Source organism: Oncorhynchus keta, chromosome 30 (genome assembly GCF_023373465.1).
Source record: "Oncorhynchus keta strain PuntledgeMale-10-30-2019 chromosome 30, Oket_V2, whole genome shotgun sequence".
In the NCBI taxonomy this organism is placed as follows: Eukaryota; Metazoa; Chordata; class Actinopteri; order Salmoniformes; family Salmonidae; genus Oncorhynchus; species Oncorhynchus keta.
The window spans coordinates 13,229,212-13,246,614 of record NC_068450.1 but is presented as its reverse complement, the minus strand read 5'-3'; the positions used below and the strand labels follow the sequence as shown (position 1 = coordinate 13,246,614).

The window sequence follows — 17,403 nt, the reverse complement described above, 5'->3', positions numbered from 1 at the left end:
TCTCCTCTCTTCTCTCTTCCTGTCCTCTCTTCTTCTCCTCTTCTCTCTTCCTGTCCTGTCCTCTCCTCTCCCCTCCCCTCTTCCTGTCCTGTCCTCTCCCCTCCCCTCTTCCTGTCCTCTCTCCTCTTGTCCTGTCCTGTCCTCTCCTCCCCTCCTGTCCTGTCCTCTCCCCTCCTCTCTCCTCTTGTCCTGTCCTGTCCTCCCCTCCTCTCCCCTCCCCTCTTGTCCTGTCCTGTCCTGTCCTCTCCCCTCCCCTCCTGTCCTGTCCTCTCCCCTCCTCTCTCCTCTTGTCCTGTCCTGTCCTCCCCTCCTCTCCCCTCCCCTCTTCTCTCTTCCTGTCCTCTCTTCTCCTCCTCTTCTCTCTTCCTGTCCTCTCCCCTCCCCTCTTCTCTCTTCCTGTCCTCTCTCCTCTTGTCCTGTCCTGTCCTCTCCCCTCCCCTCTTCTCTCTTCCTGTCCTGTCCTCTCTCCTCTTGTCCTGTCCTCCCCTCCTCTCTCCCCTCCCCTCTTCTCTCCTCTTGTCCTGTCCTCTCTCCTCTTGTCCTGTCCTGTCCTCTCCCCTCCCCTCTTCTCTCTTCCTGTCCTGTCCTCTCTCCTCTTGTCCTGTCCTCCCCTCTTCTCTCTTCCTGTCCTGTCCTCTCTCCTCTTGTCCTGTCCTCCCCTCCTCTCTCCCCTCCCCTCTTCTCTCCTCTTGTCCTGTCCTCTCTCCTCTTGTCCTGTCCTCCCCTCCTCTCTCCCCTCCCCTCTTCTCTCTTCCTGTCCTGTCCTCTCTCCTCTTGTCCTGTCCTCCCCTCTTCTCTCTTCCTGTCCTGTCCTCTCTCCTCTTGTCCTGTCCTCCCCTCCTCTCTCCCCTCCCCTCTTCTCTCTTCCTGTCCTGTCCTCTCTCCTCTTGTCCTGTCCTCCCCTCCTCTCTCCCCTCCCCTCTTCTCTCTTCCTGTCCTGTCCTCTCTCCTCTTGTCCTGTCCTCCCCTCCTCTCTCCCCTCCCCTCTTCTCTCTTCCTGTCCTGTCCTCTCTCCTCTTGTCCTGTCCTCCCCTCCTCTCTTCGCTCCCCTCTTCCTGTCCTGTCCTCTCTCCTCTTGTCCTGTCCTGTCCTCTCCCCTCCCCTCTTCTCTCTTCCTGTCCTATCCTCTCTTTTCTCCCCTCTTCTCCTCTGTGTAGTCTAGAACAGGAGTTGGTAAAGCCCATCCCTCCCATCCCAGGATCTTGGAGTCAGGAGCTTCTCTATGGATCAGACAGGTAGTTAGAGAGGAGACCCCTTATATCAGACACTCATTCTTTCCTCCATACACCACAGTGCACGTGTGTGTGTGTCTCTCTCTTTCTCTCTCTCAATTTCAATTCATGGGGCTTTATTGGCATGGGAAACATGTCAACATTGCCAAGGCAAGTGAAATAGATAAACAAAAGTGAAATAAACAACACAAAATAATTACAGTAAACATTACATTCACAAAAGTTCCAAAAGTATAAAGACATTTCAAATGTCATATTATGTGTAAATAGTAACGCGCTCCACAATGAAATAGGGTGCAGGCCAGGCAGCAGGCTGTTAGCCAGCCTGCCAGCTTAGTGGAGTCTGCCACTAGCACAGTCAGTGTAGTCAGCTCAGCTATCACCATTGAGACCGTGTCTGTGACTCGATCTAGGTTGGGCGAAACTAAACATGGCGGTGTTCGCCTTAGCAATATAAACATAACAATGTTTGTTCTTCACCGGTTGCCCTTTTCTTGTGGCAGCAGGTCACAAATCTTGCTGCTGTAATTGCACACTGTGGTATTTCACCCAGTAGATATGGGAGTTGATCAAAATTGGGTTTGTTTTCAAATTCTGTGGGTCTGTGTAATCTGAGGGAAATATGTGTCTCTAACATGGTCATACATTTGGCAGGAGTTTAGGAAGTGCAGCTCAGTTTCCACCTCATTTTGTGGGCAGTGTGCACATAGCCTGTCTTCTCTTGAGAGCCAGGTCTGTCTTCTCTTGAGAGCCAGGTCTGTCTTCTCTTGAGGGCCAGGTCTGTCTTCTCTTGAGAGCCAGGTCTGTCTTCTCTTGAGAGCCAGGTCTGTCTTCTCTTGAGGGCCAGGTCTGTCTTCTCTTGAGAGCCAGGTCTGTCTTCTCTTGAGAGCCAGGTCTGTCTTCTCTTGAGAGCCAGGTCTGTCTTCTCTTGAGAGCCAGGTCTGTCTTCTCTTGAGAGCCAGGTCTGTCTTCTCTTGAGAGCCAGGTCTGTCTTCTCTTGAGAGCCAGGTCTGTCTTCTCTTGAGAGCCAGGTCTGCCTTCTCTTGAGAGCCAGGTCTGTCTTCTCTTGAGAGCCAGGTCTGTCTTCTCTTGAGAGCCAGGTCTGTCTTCTCTTGAGAGCCAGGTCTGTCTTCTCTTGAGAGCCAGGTCTGTCTTCTCTTGAGAGCCAGGTCTGCCTTCTCTTGAGAGCCAGGTCTGTCTTCTCTTGAGAGCCAGGTCTGTCTTCTCTTGAGAGCCAGGTCTGTCTTCTCTTGAGAGCCAGGTCTGTCTTCTCTTGAGAGCCAGGTCTGCCTTCTCTTGAGAGCCAGGTCTGTCTTCTCTTGAGAGCCAGGTCTGCCTTCTCTTGAGAGCCAGGTCTGTCTTCTCTTGAGGGCCAGGTCTGTCTTCTCTTGAGAGCCAGGTCTGTCTTCTCTTGTGAGCCAGGTCTGCCTTCTCTTGAGAGCCAGGTCTGTCTTCTCTTGAGAGCCAGGTCTGTCTTCTCTTGAGAGCCAGGTTTGCCTTCTCTTGAGAGCCAGGTCTGTCTTCTCTTGAGAGCCAGGTCTGCCTACGGGGGCCCTTGTCAATAGCAAGGCTATGCTCACTGAGTCTGTACATAGTCAAAGCTTTCCTTAAGTTTGGGTCAGTCACAGTGCTCTCTCTCTCTCTCTATCTCTCTGGTCTCTCTCTCTCTGGTCTCTCTCTCTCTCTCTGGTCTCTCTCTCTCTCTCTCTCTCTCTCTCTCTCTGGTCTCTCTCTCTCTCTCTCTCTCTCTCTCTCTCTCTCTCTCTCTCTCTCTCTCTCTCTCCTCTCTCCTCTCTCTCTCTCTCTCTCTCTCTCTCTCTCTCTCTCTCTCTCTCTCTCTCTCTCTCTCACACACCCTGTTTCATGTGTAATGCTGTGTCTGTGGTTCTGATGGACCAGTGGTTAGGGAGTAATTAACTGACCAGCTGTCTGTGGTTCTGATGTCAGTTAGGGTCTGATGGACCAGCATTGTGTTATTGACTGTACTTTTGTTTATGTGTAACTCTGTGTTGTTGTTTTTTGTTGCACTACCTCGCTTCATCTTGGCCAGGTCACAGTTGTAAATTAAAACTTGTTCTCAACTGGCCTACCTGGTGAAATAAAACATAAAATAAATAAATAAATAGGGGGCATTTTACTCACCAACTGTGTCTCTGGTTGTCTCTCCCTCAGGCTCAGTTATGCCGAGTCCGAGGAGGAAGAGGAGGAGCCGAGAGACGAAAAGCCAGAGGACACACACAGGTACGTCCCCCATTGACCTAGTCCCTAGTCCCTAGCCCCTTAGTCCCTAGACCCTTAGTCCCTAGACCCTTAGTCCCTAGCCCGTAAGTCCCTAGCCTCTCTCCCTAGCCTCTAACCTCTCCCCATATCATCTAATTTTTAACCTCTAGCCTCTCCCCTTCTATCCTCTCTCCTATCATCTCAACCCTCTAACCTCTTCCCTCTCCCTCTAACCTCCCCCTATCTCTCTACCCTCTAACAACTCCACTCAAACCTCTCCCTCTACGCTCTAACCTCTCCCCCAATAACCTCTCCCCTATCCTCTACCCTCTCCCTCTATCCTCTACCCTCTCCCTCTATCCTCTACCCTTTCCCCTCTCCCCCCCGCCTATCCTATCCTCTACCCTTTCCCCTCTCCCCCTATCCTCTACCCTTTCCCCTCTCCCCCCCTCCTATCCTATCCTCTCCCCCTCCCCTCATCCTCTACCCTTTCCCCTCTCCCCCTATCCTCTACCCTTTCCCCTCTCCCCCTATCCTCTACCCTTTCCCTCTCCCCCTCCTATCCTATCCTCTACCCTTTCCCCTCTCCCCCTATCCTCTACCCTTTCCCCTCTCCCCTCCCCCTCCCCCCTATCCTCTACCCTTTCCCCTCTCCCCCTATCCTCTACCCTTTCCCTCTCCCCCTATCCTCTACCCTTTCCCTCTCCCCCTCCTATCCTATCCCCCTCCCCTCTCCCCCTATCCTTTACCCTTTCCCTCTCCCCCCTCCTATCCTATCCTATCCTCTCCCCTCCCCCTATCCTTTACCCTCTCCCCTCTCCCCCTATCCTCTCCCCTCTCCCTTGATCTTTCACTTCTAGGATATGTAGTATCACACACACACACACACACACACACACACACACACACACACACACACACACACACACACACACACACACACACACACACACACACACACACACACACACACACACACACACACACACACACACACACACACACACACACACACACACACACATTCTTTCCTAATGCCTAATGTTTTTCAAGTCTACTACTACAAATACTAAATCTACTTCTACGACCTGCCACTACTAAATCTACTAATACTACGACCTGCCACTACAAAATCTACTACGACCTGCCACTACTAAATCTACTACTACTACGACCTGCCACTACTAAATCTACTACTACTACGACCTGCCACTACAAAATCTACTACGACCTGCCACTACTAAATCTACTACTACTACGACCTGCCACTACTAAATCTACTACTACTACGACCTGCCACTACTAAATCTACTACTACTACGACCTGCCACTACTAAATCTACTACTACTACGACCTGCCACTACTAAATCTACTACTACTACTACTACGACCTGCCACTACTAAATCTACTACTACTACGACCTGCCACTACTAAATCTACAACTACCTGTCACTACTAAATCTACTACTAATACGACCTGCCACTACTAAATCTACTACTACTACGACCTGCCACTACTAAATCTACTACGACCTGCCATTACTAAATCTACTACTACTATGACCTGCCACTACTAAATCTACTACTACGACCTGCCACTACTAAATCTACAACTACCTGTCACTACTAAATCTACTACTACTACGACCTGCCACTACTAAATCTACTACTACGACCTGCCACTACTAAATCTACAACTACCTACCACTACTAAATCTACTACTACTACGACTTGCCACTACTAAATCTACAACTACCTGTCACTACTAAATCTACTACTACTACGACCTGCCACTACTAAATCTACTACTACTACGACCTGCCACTACTACTACTACTACGACCTGCCACTACTAAATCTACTACTACTACGACCTGCCACTACTAAATCTACAACTACCTGTCACTACTAAATCTACTACTAATACGACCTGCCACTACTAAATCTACTACTACTACGACCTGCCACTACTAAATCTACTACGACCTGCCACTACTAAATCTACTACGACCTGCCACTACTAAATCTACTACTACTACGACCTGCCACTACTAAATCTACTACTACTACGACCTGCCACTACTAAATCTACTACTACGACCTGCCACTACTAAATCTACTACTACTACGACCTGCCACTACTAAATCTACTACTACTACGACCTGTCACTACTAAATCTACTACTAATACGACCTGCCACTACTAAATCTACTACTACTACGACCTGCCACTACTAAATCTACTACTACTACGACCTGCCACTACTAAATCTACTACTACTACGACCTGCCACTACTAAATCTACAACTACCTGTCACTACTAAATCTACTACTAATATGACCTGCCACTACTAAATCTACTACTACTACGACCTGCCACTACTAAATCTACTACGACCTGCCACTACTAAATCTACTACGACCTGCCACTACTAAATCTACTACTACTACGACCTGCCACTACTAAATCTACTATGACCTGCCACTACTAAATCTACTACTACTATGACCTGCCACTACTAAATCTACTACTACTACGACCTGCCACTACTAAATCTACTACTACTACGACCTGCCACTACTAAATCTACTACTACTACGACCTGCCACTACTAAATCTACTACTTCTACGACCTGCCACTACTAAATCTACTACTACTACGACCTGCCACTACTAAATCTACTACTACTACGACCTGCCACTACTAAATCTACTACTACTACGACCTGCCACTACTAAATCTACTACTACTACTACGACCTGCCACTACTAAATCTACTACTACTACGGCCTGCCACTACTAAATCTACTACTACTATGACCTGCCACTACTAAAATCTACAACTACCTGTCACTACTAAATCTACAACTACCTGTCACTACTAAATCTACTACTACTACGACCTGCCACTACTAAACCTACTACTACTATGACCTGTCACTACTAAAATCTACAACTACCTGTCACTACTAAATCTACGACTAAATCTCCTACTACCTATTACTACTAAATCTACTATAACCTGTCAGACCACTACTAAATCTACTAGAACTACTAAATCTACTAGTACTACTATTACCTGCCACTACTAAATCTACTAGTACTACTAAATCTACCACTACTAAATCAACTACCTGCCACTACTTCATCTACTACTACTAAATCTACTACTACCTACCACTAGTAAATCTACTACTACCTGCCACTAGTAAATCTACTACTACCTACCACTAGTAAATCTACTACTACTACTTCATCTACTACTACTAAATCTACTACTACCTACCACTAGTAAATCTACTACTACCTGCCACTAGTAAATCTACTACTACCTACCACTAGTAAATCTACTACTACCTACCACTAGTAAATCTACTACTACCTACCACTAGTAAATCTACTACTACCTGCCACTAGAAAATCTACTACTACTACTTCATCTACTACTACCAAATCTACTACTACCTACCACAAGTAAATCTACTACTAACTACCACTACTACCACTACTACTAAATCTACTACTGATACTAAATCTACATCTACTACTACCTACCACTACTAAATATACTACTACATCTACTACTACATCTACTACTACCTACCACTACTAAATATACTACTACACCTACCACTACTACATCTACTACTACCTACCACTACTAAATAAACTACTGATACTAAATCTACTACTACTACTAAATCTACTACTATTACTACAACCACCTGCCACTACTAAATCTACTACTACTACTAACTCTACTACTACCACTAAATCTGCTACTACCACTAAATCTACCACTACTCCCACAACTAAATATACTACTACTTCTACCGACCACAACTAAATCTACTACTACTACCTACCACAACTAAATCTACTACTACTACCACAACTAAATCTACTACTACCTACCACAACTAAATCTACTACTACTACCTACCACAACTAAATCTACTACTACTACTACCTACCACAACTAAATCTACTACTACTACTACCTACCACAACTAAATCTACCACAACTACCTGCCACTATTAAATGTATTACTATTGTACTTCAATGTGCTTCAATGTGCTTCTAACATATATAATATAATGATAACAGTACAACACCATATAATGATATTATTTCAACAGAGATATTGACAGTCCGACCCCTAGTACTGACTCCAGGTAAGATATACTGTACCTGTCTACTGAGAGAGAGACCACCTGTTAGATATACTGTACCGGTCTACTGAGAGAGAACACCTGTTAGATATACTGTACTTGTCTACTGAGAGAGAACACCTGTTAGATATACTGTACCTGTCTACTGAGAGAGAACAGCTGTTAGATATACTGTACCTGTCTACTGAGAGAGAACACCTGTTAGATATACTGTACCTGTCTACTGAGAGAGAACACCTGTTAGATATACTGTACCTGTCTACTGAGAGAGAACACCTGTTAGATATACTGTACCTGTCTACTGAGAGAGAGACCACCTGTTAGATATACTGTACCGGTCTACTGAGAGAGAACACCTGTTAGATATACTGTACTTGTCTACTGAGAGAGAACACCTGTTAGATATACTGTACCTGTCTACTGAGAGAGAACAGCTGTTAGATATACTGTACCTGTCTACTGAGAGAGAACACCTGTTAGATATACTGTACCTGTCTACTGAGAGAGAACACCTGTTAGATATACTGTACCTGTCTACTGAGAGAGAACACCTGTTAGATATACTGTACCTGTCTACTGAGAGAGAACACCTGTTAGATATACTGTACCTGTCTACTGAGAGAGAACACCTGTTAGATATACTGTACCTGTCTACTGAGAGAGAACACCTGTTAGATATACTGTACCTGTCTACTGAGAGAGAACACCTGTTAGATATACTGTACCTGTCTACTGAGAGAGACCACCTGTTAGATATACTGTACCTGTCTACTGAGAGAGACCACCTGTTAGATATACTGTACCTGTCTACTGAGAGAGAACACCTGTTAGATATACTGTACCTGTCTACTAGTTTTTATGCTTGGATCCAAAAGGCTCATGACGAGTCAGAGCTTTAAATGATCTGTTTTAATCTGTTTTCTGTTTTACAGTGTAAATGAAAATGTGTTGGAGGACCTTGAAGACGACTTTATCCCCATCAACACGAACACAACAAGGTATTCGAAAGTTAGTCGGTTTTCGCTGTGTGCTTCCTATACTAGTGTCTACTTCCACTGTGTGCTTCCTATACTAGTGTCTACTTCCACTGTGTGCTTCCTATACTAGTGTCTGTTTTCACTGTGTGCTTCCTATACTAGTGTCTACTTCCACTGTGTGCTTCCTATACTAGTGTCTACTTCCACTGTGTGCTTCCTATACTAGTGTCTGTTTTCACTGTGTGCTTCCTATACTAGTGTCTACTTCCACTGTGTGCTTCCTATACTAGTGTCTGTTTTCACTGTGTGCTTCCTATACTAGTGTCTGTTTTCACTGTGTGCTTCCTATACTAGTGTCTACTTCCACTGTGTGCTTCCTATACTAGTGTCTGTTTTCACTGTGTGCTTCCTATACTAGTGTCTACTTCCACTGTGTGCTTCCTATACTAGTGTCTACTTCCACTGTGTGCTTCCTATACTAGTGTCTACTTCCACTGTGTGCTTCCTATACTAGTGTCTGTTTTCACTGTGTGCTTCCTATACTAGTGTCTGTTTCCACTGTGTGCTTCCTATACTAGTGTCTGTTTTCACTGTGTGCTTCCTATACTAGTGTCTACTTCCACTGTGTGCTTCCTATACTAGTGTCTGTTTTCACTGTGTGCTTCCTATACTAGTGTCTGTTTTCACTGTGTGCTTCCTATACTAGTGTCTACTTCCACTGTGTGCTTCCTATACTAGTGTCTACTTCCACTGTGTGCTTCCTATACTAGTGTCTGTTTTCACTGTGTGCTTCCTATACTAGTGTCTACTTCCACTGTGTGCTTCCTATACTAGTGTCTGTTTTCACTGTGTGCTTCCTATACTAGTGTCTGTTTTCACTGTGTGCTTCCTATACTAGTGTCTGTTTTCACTGTGTGCTTCCTATACTAGTGTCTGTTTCCACTGTGTGCTTCCTATACTAGTGTCTGTTTCCACTGTGTGCTTCCTATACTAGTGTCTGTTTTCACTGTGTGCTTCCTATACTAGTGTCTACTTCCACTGTGTGCTTCCTATACTAGTGTCTACTTCCACTGTGTGCTTCTTATACTAGTGTCTGTTTTCGCTGTGTGCTTCCTATACTAGTGTCTGTTTTCACTGTGTGCTTCCTATACTAGTGTCTGTTTTCACTGTGTGCTTCCTATACTAGTGTCTGTTTTCACTGTGTGCTTCCTATACTAGTGTCTGTTTCCACTGTGTGCTTCCTATACTAGTGTCTGTTTTCACTGTGTGCTTCCTATACTAGTGTCTACTTCCACTGTGTGCTTCCTATACTAGTGTCTATTTTCACTGTGTGCTTCCTATACTAGTGTCTGTTTTCACTGTGTGCTTCCTATACTAGTGTCTACTTCCACTGTGTGCTTCCTATACTAGTGTCTGTTTTCACTGTGTGCTTCCTATACTAGTGTCTGTTTTCACTGTGTGCTTCCTATACTAGTGTCTACTTCCACTGTGTGCTTCCTATACTAGTGTCTACTTCCACTGTGTGCTTCCTATACTAGTGTCTACTTCCACTGTGTGCTTCCTATACTAGTGTCTGTTTTCACTGTGTGCTTCCTATACTAGTGTCTACTTCCACTGTGTGCTTCCTATACTAGTGTCTGTTTTCACTGTGTGCTTCCTATACTAGTGTCTACTTCCACTGTGTGCTTCCTATACTAGTGTCTGTTTTCACTGTGTGCTTCCTATACTAGTGTCTACTTCCACTGTGTGCTTCCTATACTAGTGTCTGCTTCCACTGTGTGCTTCCTATACTAGTGTCTACTTCCACTGTGTGCTTCCTATACTAGTGTCTGTTTCCACTGTGTGCTTCCTATACTAGTGTCTGTTTTCACTGTGTGCTTCCTATACTAGTGTCTACTTCCACTGTGTGCTTCCTATACTAGTGTCTACTTCCACTGTGTGCTTCCTATACTAGTGTCTACTTCCACTGTGTGCTTCCTATACTAGTGTCTGTTTTCACTGTGTGCTTCCTATACTAGTGTCTGTTTTCACTGTGTGCTTCCTATACTAGTGTCTGTTTTCACTGTGTGCTTCCTATACTAGTGTCTGTTTTCACTGTGTGCTTCCTATACTAGTGTCTGTTTTCACTGTGTGCTTCCTATACTAGTGTCTGTTTTCACTGTGTGCTTCCTATACTAGTGTCTACTTCCACTGTGTGCTTCCTATACTAGTGTCTGTTTTCACTGTGTGCTTCCTATACTAGTGTCTACTTCCACTGTGTGCTTCCTATACTAGTGTCTGTTTTCACTGTGTGCTTCCTATACTAGTGTCTGTTTTCACTGTGTGCTTCCTATACTAGTGTCTACTTCCACTGTGTGCTTCCTATACTAGTGTCTGTTTTCACTGTGTGCTTCCTATACTAGTGTCTGTTTTCACTGTGTGCTTCCTATACTAGTGTCTGTTTCCACTGTGTGCTTCCTATACTAGTGTCTGTTTCCACTGTGTGCTTCCTATACTAGTGTCTGTTTTCACTGTGTGCTTCCTATACTAGTGTCTACTTCCACTGTGTGCTTCCTATACTAGTGTCTACTTCCACTGTGTGCTTCTTATACTAGTGTCTGTTTTCACTGTGTGCTTCCTATACTAGTGTCTACTTCCACTGTGTGCTTCCTATACTAGTGTCTGTTTTCACTGTGTGCTTCCTATACTAGTGTCTGTTTTCACTGTGTGCTTCCTATACTAGTGTCTACTTCCACTGTGTGCTTCCTATACTAGTGTCTACTTCCACTGTGTGCTTCCTATACTAGTGTCTACTTCCACTGTGTGCTTCCTATACTAGTGTCTGTTTTCACTGTGTGCTTCCTATACTAGTGTCTACTTCCACTGTGTGCTTCCTATACTAGTGTCTGTTTTCACTGTGTGCTTCCTATACTAGTGTCTACTTCCACTGTGTGCTTCCTATACTAGTGTCTGTTTTTACTGTGTGCTTCCTATACTAGTGTCTACTTCCACTGTGTGCTTCCTATACTAGTGTCTGTTTCCACTGTGTGCTTCCTATACTAGTGTCTACTTCCACTGTGTGCTTCCTATACTAGTGTCTGTTTCCACTGTGTGCTTCCTATACTAGTGTCTGTTTTCACTGTGTGCTTCCTATACTAGTGTCTACTTCCACTGTGTGCTTCCTATACTAGTGTCTACTTCCACTGTGTGCTTCCTATACTAGTGTCTACTTCCACTGTGTGCTTCCTATACTAGTGTCTGTTTTCACTGTGTGCTTCCTATACTAGTGTCTACTTCCACTGTGTGCTTCCTATACTAGTGTCTGTTTTCACTGTGTGCTTCCTATACTAGTGTCTGTTTTCACTGTGTGCTTCCTATACTAGTGTCTACTTCCACTGTGTGCTTCCTATACTAGTGTCTGTTTTCACTGTGTGCTTCCTATACTAGTGTCTGTTTTCACTGTGTGCTTCCTATACTAGTGTCTGTTTCCACTGTGTGCTTCCTATACTAGTGTCTACTTCCACTGTGTGCTTCTTATACTAGTGTCTGTTTTCACTGTGTGCTTCCTATACTAGTGTCTACTTCCACTGTGTGCTTCCTATACTAGTGTCTGTTTTCACTGTGTGCTTCCTATACTAGTGTCTGTTTTCACTGTGTGCTTCCTATACTAGTGTCTGTTTTCACTGTGTGCTTCTTATACTAGTGTCTGTTTTCACTGTGTGCTTCCTATACTAGTGTCTACTTCCACTGTGTGCTTCCTATACTAGTGTCTACTTCCACTGTGTGCTTCCTATACTAGTGTCTGTTTTCACTGTGTGCTTCTTATACTAGTGTCTGTTTTCGCTGTGTGCTTCCTATACTAGTGTCTACTTCCACTGTGTGCTTCCTATACTAGTGTCTACTTCCACTGTGTGCTTCCTATACTAGTGTCTACTTCCACTGTGTGCTTCCTATACTAGTGTCTACTTCCACTGTGTGCTTCCTATACTAGTGTCTACTTTCACTGTGTGCTTCCTATACTAGTGTCTACTTCCACTGTGTGCTTCCTATACTAGTGTCTACTTCCACTGTGTGCTTCCTATACTAGTGTCTACTTCCACTGTGTGCTTCCTATACTAGTGTCTGTTTTCACTGTGTGCTTCCTATACTAGTGTCTACTTCCACTGTGTGCTTCCTATACTAGTGTCTGTTTTCACTGTGTGCTTCCTATACTAGTGTCTGTTTTCACTGTGTGCTTCCTATACTAGTGTCTGTTTTCACTGTGTGCTTCCTATACTAGTGTCTGTTTTCACTGTGTGCTTCCTATACTAGTGTCTACTTCCACTGTGTGCTTCCTATACTAGTGTCTGTTTTCACTGTGTGCTTCCTATACTAGTGTCTGTTTTCACTGTGTGCTTCCTATACTAGTGTCTGTTTTCGCTGTGTGCTTCCTGTACTAGTGTCTGTTTTCACTGTGTGCTTCCTATACTAGTGTCTGTTTTCACTGTGTGCTTCCTATACTAGTGTCTACTTCCACTGTGTGCTTCCTATACTAGTGTCTGTTTTCGCTGTGTGCTTCCTATACTAGTGTCTCTTTCCACTGTGTGCTTCCTATACTAGTGTCTACTTCCACTGTGTGCTTCCTATACTAGTGTCTGTTTTCACTGTGTGCTTCCTATACTAGTGTCTGTTTTCACTGTGTGCTTCCTATACTAGTGTCTGTTTCACTGTGTGCTTCCTATACTAGTGTCTACTTCCACTGTGTGCTTCCTATACTAGTGTCTGTTTTCACTGTGTGCTTCCTATACTAGTGTCTGTTTTCACTGTGTGCTTCCTATACTAGTGTCTACTTCCACTGTGTGCTTCCTATACTAGTGTCTGTTTCCACTGTGTGCTTCCTATACTAGTGTCTACTTCCACTGTGTGCTTCCTATACTAGTGTCTGTTTTCACTGTGTGCTTCCTATACTAGTGTCTGTTTTCACTGTGTGCTTCCTATACTAGTGTCTGTTTTCACTGTGTGCTTCCTATACTAGTGTCTGTTTTCACTGTGTGCTTCCTATACTAGTGTCTGTTTTCACTGTGTGCTTCCTATACTAGTGTCTACTTCCACTGTGTGCTTCCTATACTAGTGTCTACTTCCACTGTGTGCTTCCTATACTAGTGTCTACTTCCACTGTGTGCTTCCTATACTAGTGTCTGTTTTCACTGTGTGCTTCCTATACTAGTGTCTGTTTTCACTGTGTGCTTCCTATACTAGTGTCTGTTTTCACTGTGTGCTTCCTATACTAGTGTCTACTTCCACTGTGTGCTTCCTATACTAGTGTCTGTTTTCACTGTGTGCTTCCTATACTAGTGTCTACTTCCACTGTGTGCTTCCTATACTAGTGTCTACTTCCACTGTGTGCTTCCTATACTAGTGTCTACTTCCACTGTGTGCTTCCTATACTAGTGTCTGTTTTCACTGTGTGCTTCCTATACTAGTGTCTACTTCCACTGTGTGCTTCCTATACTAGTGTCTGTTTTCACTGTGTGCTTCCTATACTAGTGTCTGTTTTCACTGTGTGCTTCCTATACTAGTGTCTACTTCCACTGTGTGCTTCCTATACTAGTGTCTACTTCCACTGTGTGCTTCCTATACTAGTGTCTACTTCCACTGTGTGCTTCCTATACTAGTGTCTGTTTTCACTGTGTGCTTCCTATACTAGTGTCTACTTCCACTGTGTGCTTCCTATACTAGTGTCTGTTTTCACTGTGTGCTTCCTATACTAGTGTCTACTTCCACTGTGTGCTTCCTATACTAGTGTCTGTTTTCACTGTGTGCTTCCTATACTAGTGTCTACTTCCACTGTGTGCTTCCTATACTAGTGTCTGTTTTCACTGTGTGCTTCCTATACTAGTGTCTACTTCCACTGTGTGCTTCCTATACTAGTGTCTGTTTTCACTGTGTGCTTCCTATACTAGTGTCTGTTTTCACTGTGTGCTTCCTATACTAGTGTCTGTTTTCACTGTGTGCTTCCTATACTAGTGTCTGTTTTCACTGTGTGCTTCCTATACTAGTGTCTGTTTTCACTGTGTGCTTCCTATACTAGTGTCTGTTTTCACTGTGTGCTTCCTATACTAGTGTCTACTTCCACTGTGTGCTTCCTATACTAGTGTCTGTTTTCACTGTGTGCTTCCTATACTAGTGTCTGTTTTCACTGTGTGCTTCCTATACTAGTGTCTGTTTTCACTGTGTGCTTCCTATACTAGTGTCTACTTCCACTGTGTGCTTCCTATACTAGTGTCTACTTCCACTGTGTGCTTCCTATACTAGTGTCTGTTTTCACTGTGTGCTTCCTATACTAGTGTCTACTTCCACTGTGTGCTTCCTATACTAGTGTCTGTTTTCACTGTGTGCTTCCTATACTAGTGTCTACTTCCACTGTGTGCTTCCTATACTAGTGTCTGTTTTCACTGTGTGCTTCCTATACTAGTGTCTACTTCCACTGTGTGCTTCCTATACTAGTGTCTGTTTTCACTGTGTGCTTCCTATACTAGTGTCTACTTCCACTGTGTGCTTCCTATACTAGTGTCTACTTCCACTGTGTGCTTCCTATACTAGTGTCTGTTTTCACTGTGTGCTTCCTATACTAGTGTCTACTTCCACTGTGTGCTTCCTATACTAGTGTCTGTTTTCACTGTGTGCTTCCTATACTAGTGTCTACTTCCACTGTGTGCTTCCTATACTAGTGTCTACTTCCACTGTGTGCTTCCTATACTAGTGTCTGTTTTCACTGTGTGCTTCCTATACTAGTGTCTACTTCCACTGTGTGCTTCCTATACTAGTGTCTACTTCCACTGTGTGCTTCCTATACTAGTGTCTGTTTTCACTGTGTGCTTCCTATACTAGTGTCTACTTCCACTGTGTGCTTCCTATACTAGTGTCTACTTCCACTGTGTGCTTCCTATACTAGTGTCTACTTCCACTGTGTGCTTCCTATACTAGTGTCTGTTTTCACTGTGTGCTTCCTATACTAGTGTCTGTTTTCACTGTGTGCTTCCTATACTAGTGTCTGTTTTCACTGTGTGCTTCCTATACTAGTGTCTACTTCCACTGTGTGCTTCCTATACTAGTGTCTGTTTTCACTGTGTGCTTCCTATACTAGTGTCTACTTCCACTGTGTGCTTCCTATACTAGTGTCTGTTTTCACTGTGTGCTTCCTATACTAGTGTCTACTTCCACTGTGTGCTTCCTATACTAGTGTCTACTTCCACTGTGTGCTTCCTATACTAGTGTCTGTTTTCACTGTGTGCTTCCTATACTAGTGTCTACTTCCACTGTGTGCTTCCTATACTAGTGTCTGTTTTCACTGTGTGCTTCCTATACTAGTGTCTACTTCCACTGTGTGCTTCCTATACTAGTGTCTACTTCCACTGTGTGCTTCCTATACTAGTGTCTACTTCCACTGTGTGCTTCCTATACTAGTGTCTACTTCCACTGTGTGCTTCCTATACTAGTGTCTGTTTTCACTGTGTGCTTCCTATACTAGTGTCTGTTTTCACTGTGTGCTTCCTATACTAGTGTCTACTTCCACTGTGTGCTTCCTATACTAGTGTCTACTTCCACTGTGTGCTTCCTATACTAGTGTCTACTTCCACTGTGTGCTTCCTATACTAGTGTCTACTTCCACTGTGTGCTTCCTATACTAGTGTCTGTTTTCACTGTGTGCTTCCTATACTAGTGTCTGTTTCCACTGTGTGCTTCCTATACTAGTGTCTACTTCCACTGTGTGCTTCCTATACTAGTGTCTGTTTCCACTGTGTGCTTCCTATACTAGTGTCTACTTCCACTGTGTGCTTCCTATACTAGTGTCTGTTTTCACTGTGTGCTTCCTATACTAGTGTCTACTTCCACTGTGTGCTTCCTATACTAGTGTCTGTTTCCACTGTGTGCTTCCTATACTAGTGTCTACTTCCACTGTGTGCTTCCTATACTAGTGTCTGTTTCCACTGTGTGCTTCCTATACTAGTGTCTACTTCCACTGTGTGCTTCCTATACTAGTGTCTACTTCCACTGTGTGCTTCCTATACTAGTGTCTGTTTTCACTGTGTGCTTCCTATACTAGTGTCTACTTCCACTGTGTGCTTCCTATACTAGTGTCTGTTTTCACTGTGTGCTTCCTATACTAGTGTCTACTTCCACTGTGTGCTTCCTATACTAGTGTCTACTTCCACTGTGTGCTTCCTATACTAGTGTCTACTTCCACTGTGTGCTTCCTATACTAGTGTCTACTTCCACTGTGTGCTTCCTATACTAGTGTCTACTTCCACTGTGTGCTTCCTATACTAGTGTCTGTTTCCACTGTGTGCTTCCTATACTAGTGTCTACTTCCACTGTGTGCTTCCTATACTAGTGTCTACTTCCACTGTGTGCTTCTTATACTAGTGTCTGTTGGCAAACCCCATACCTCTTCCAATGTTGAATTGAGCTCAGTCTCCAGACTAACTGTGGTGTCCCCCCTCTCGTCAGACATACGTGGAAGAGGTCCTGGGACGTCAACCCTATCACTACCACAGACAAGAGGTGAATGAACCTCCTCACAGATCATCACTTATACACATCCACAGTGCCCCCCCCAAGCTCCTGACAAAGCACAAGTCAAACCACCCAACCATCCAGTACTAAAAGTCTGTTATGTTCTCTCATCTCAGTGAGGAGGAGGAGCCTGAGGAGCAGGATCCACAGGTGTCCCTGGTTACGGTTCAGAAACAGTAAGCCCCCCCCACACACACACAGCTCACCCCTTTCACACACAACACTGCACTGAGTCACTTGTCACACACATACCCTCAGCC

At 44.3% G+C, this 17,403-nt stretch overlaps 1 protein-coding gene and 1 long non-coding RNA gene across 53 annotated transcripts in view; one reads left to right on the top strand and one right to left on the bottom strand.

Moving 5' to 3' along the window:
* Positions 1-17,403, top strand: part of LOC118363233 (mucin-4-like) — a 50,832-nt gene that overhangs the window by 12,999 nt on the left and 20,430 nt on the right. For all 50 annotated transcript variants that reach the window (XM_052487668.1, XM_052487637.1, XM_052487626.1 and 47 more), the window contains exons 13-18: positions 1,158-1,235; positions 3,405-3,473; positions 7,599-7,634; positions 8,564-8,629; positions 17,078-17,131; positions 17,260-17,319. In XM_052487668.1, the coding sequence (XP_052343628.1) occupies positions 1,158-1,235; positions 3,405-3,473; positions 7,599-7,634; positions 8,564-8,629; positions 17,078-17,131; positions 17,260-17,319 (363 nt within the window). The remainder of the gene's footprint in view (positions 1-1,157; positions 1,236-3,404; positions 3,474-7,598; positions 7,635-8,563; positions 8,630-17,077; positions 17,132-17,259; positions 17,320-17,403) is intronic.
* On the bottom strand, positions 7,576-8,557 carry LOC127913909 (uncharacterized). Of its 3 annotated transcripts, XR_008087208.1 has the most exons (4): positions 8,396-8,557; positions 8,105-8,317; positions 7,869-7,948; positions 7,576-7,673 (listed from the first exon to the last, which is right to left on the bottom strand). It is a non-coding gene; the product is annotated as an uncharacterized LOC127913909 (long non-coding RNA). The 3 variants fall into 3 exon arrangements; XR_008087206.1 differs by having other exon boundaries at positions 8,105-8,557; XR_008087207.1 differs by having other exon boundaries at positions 8,144-8,557.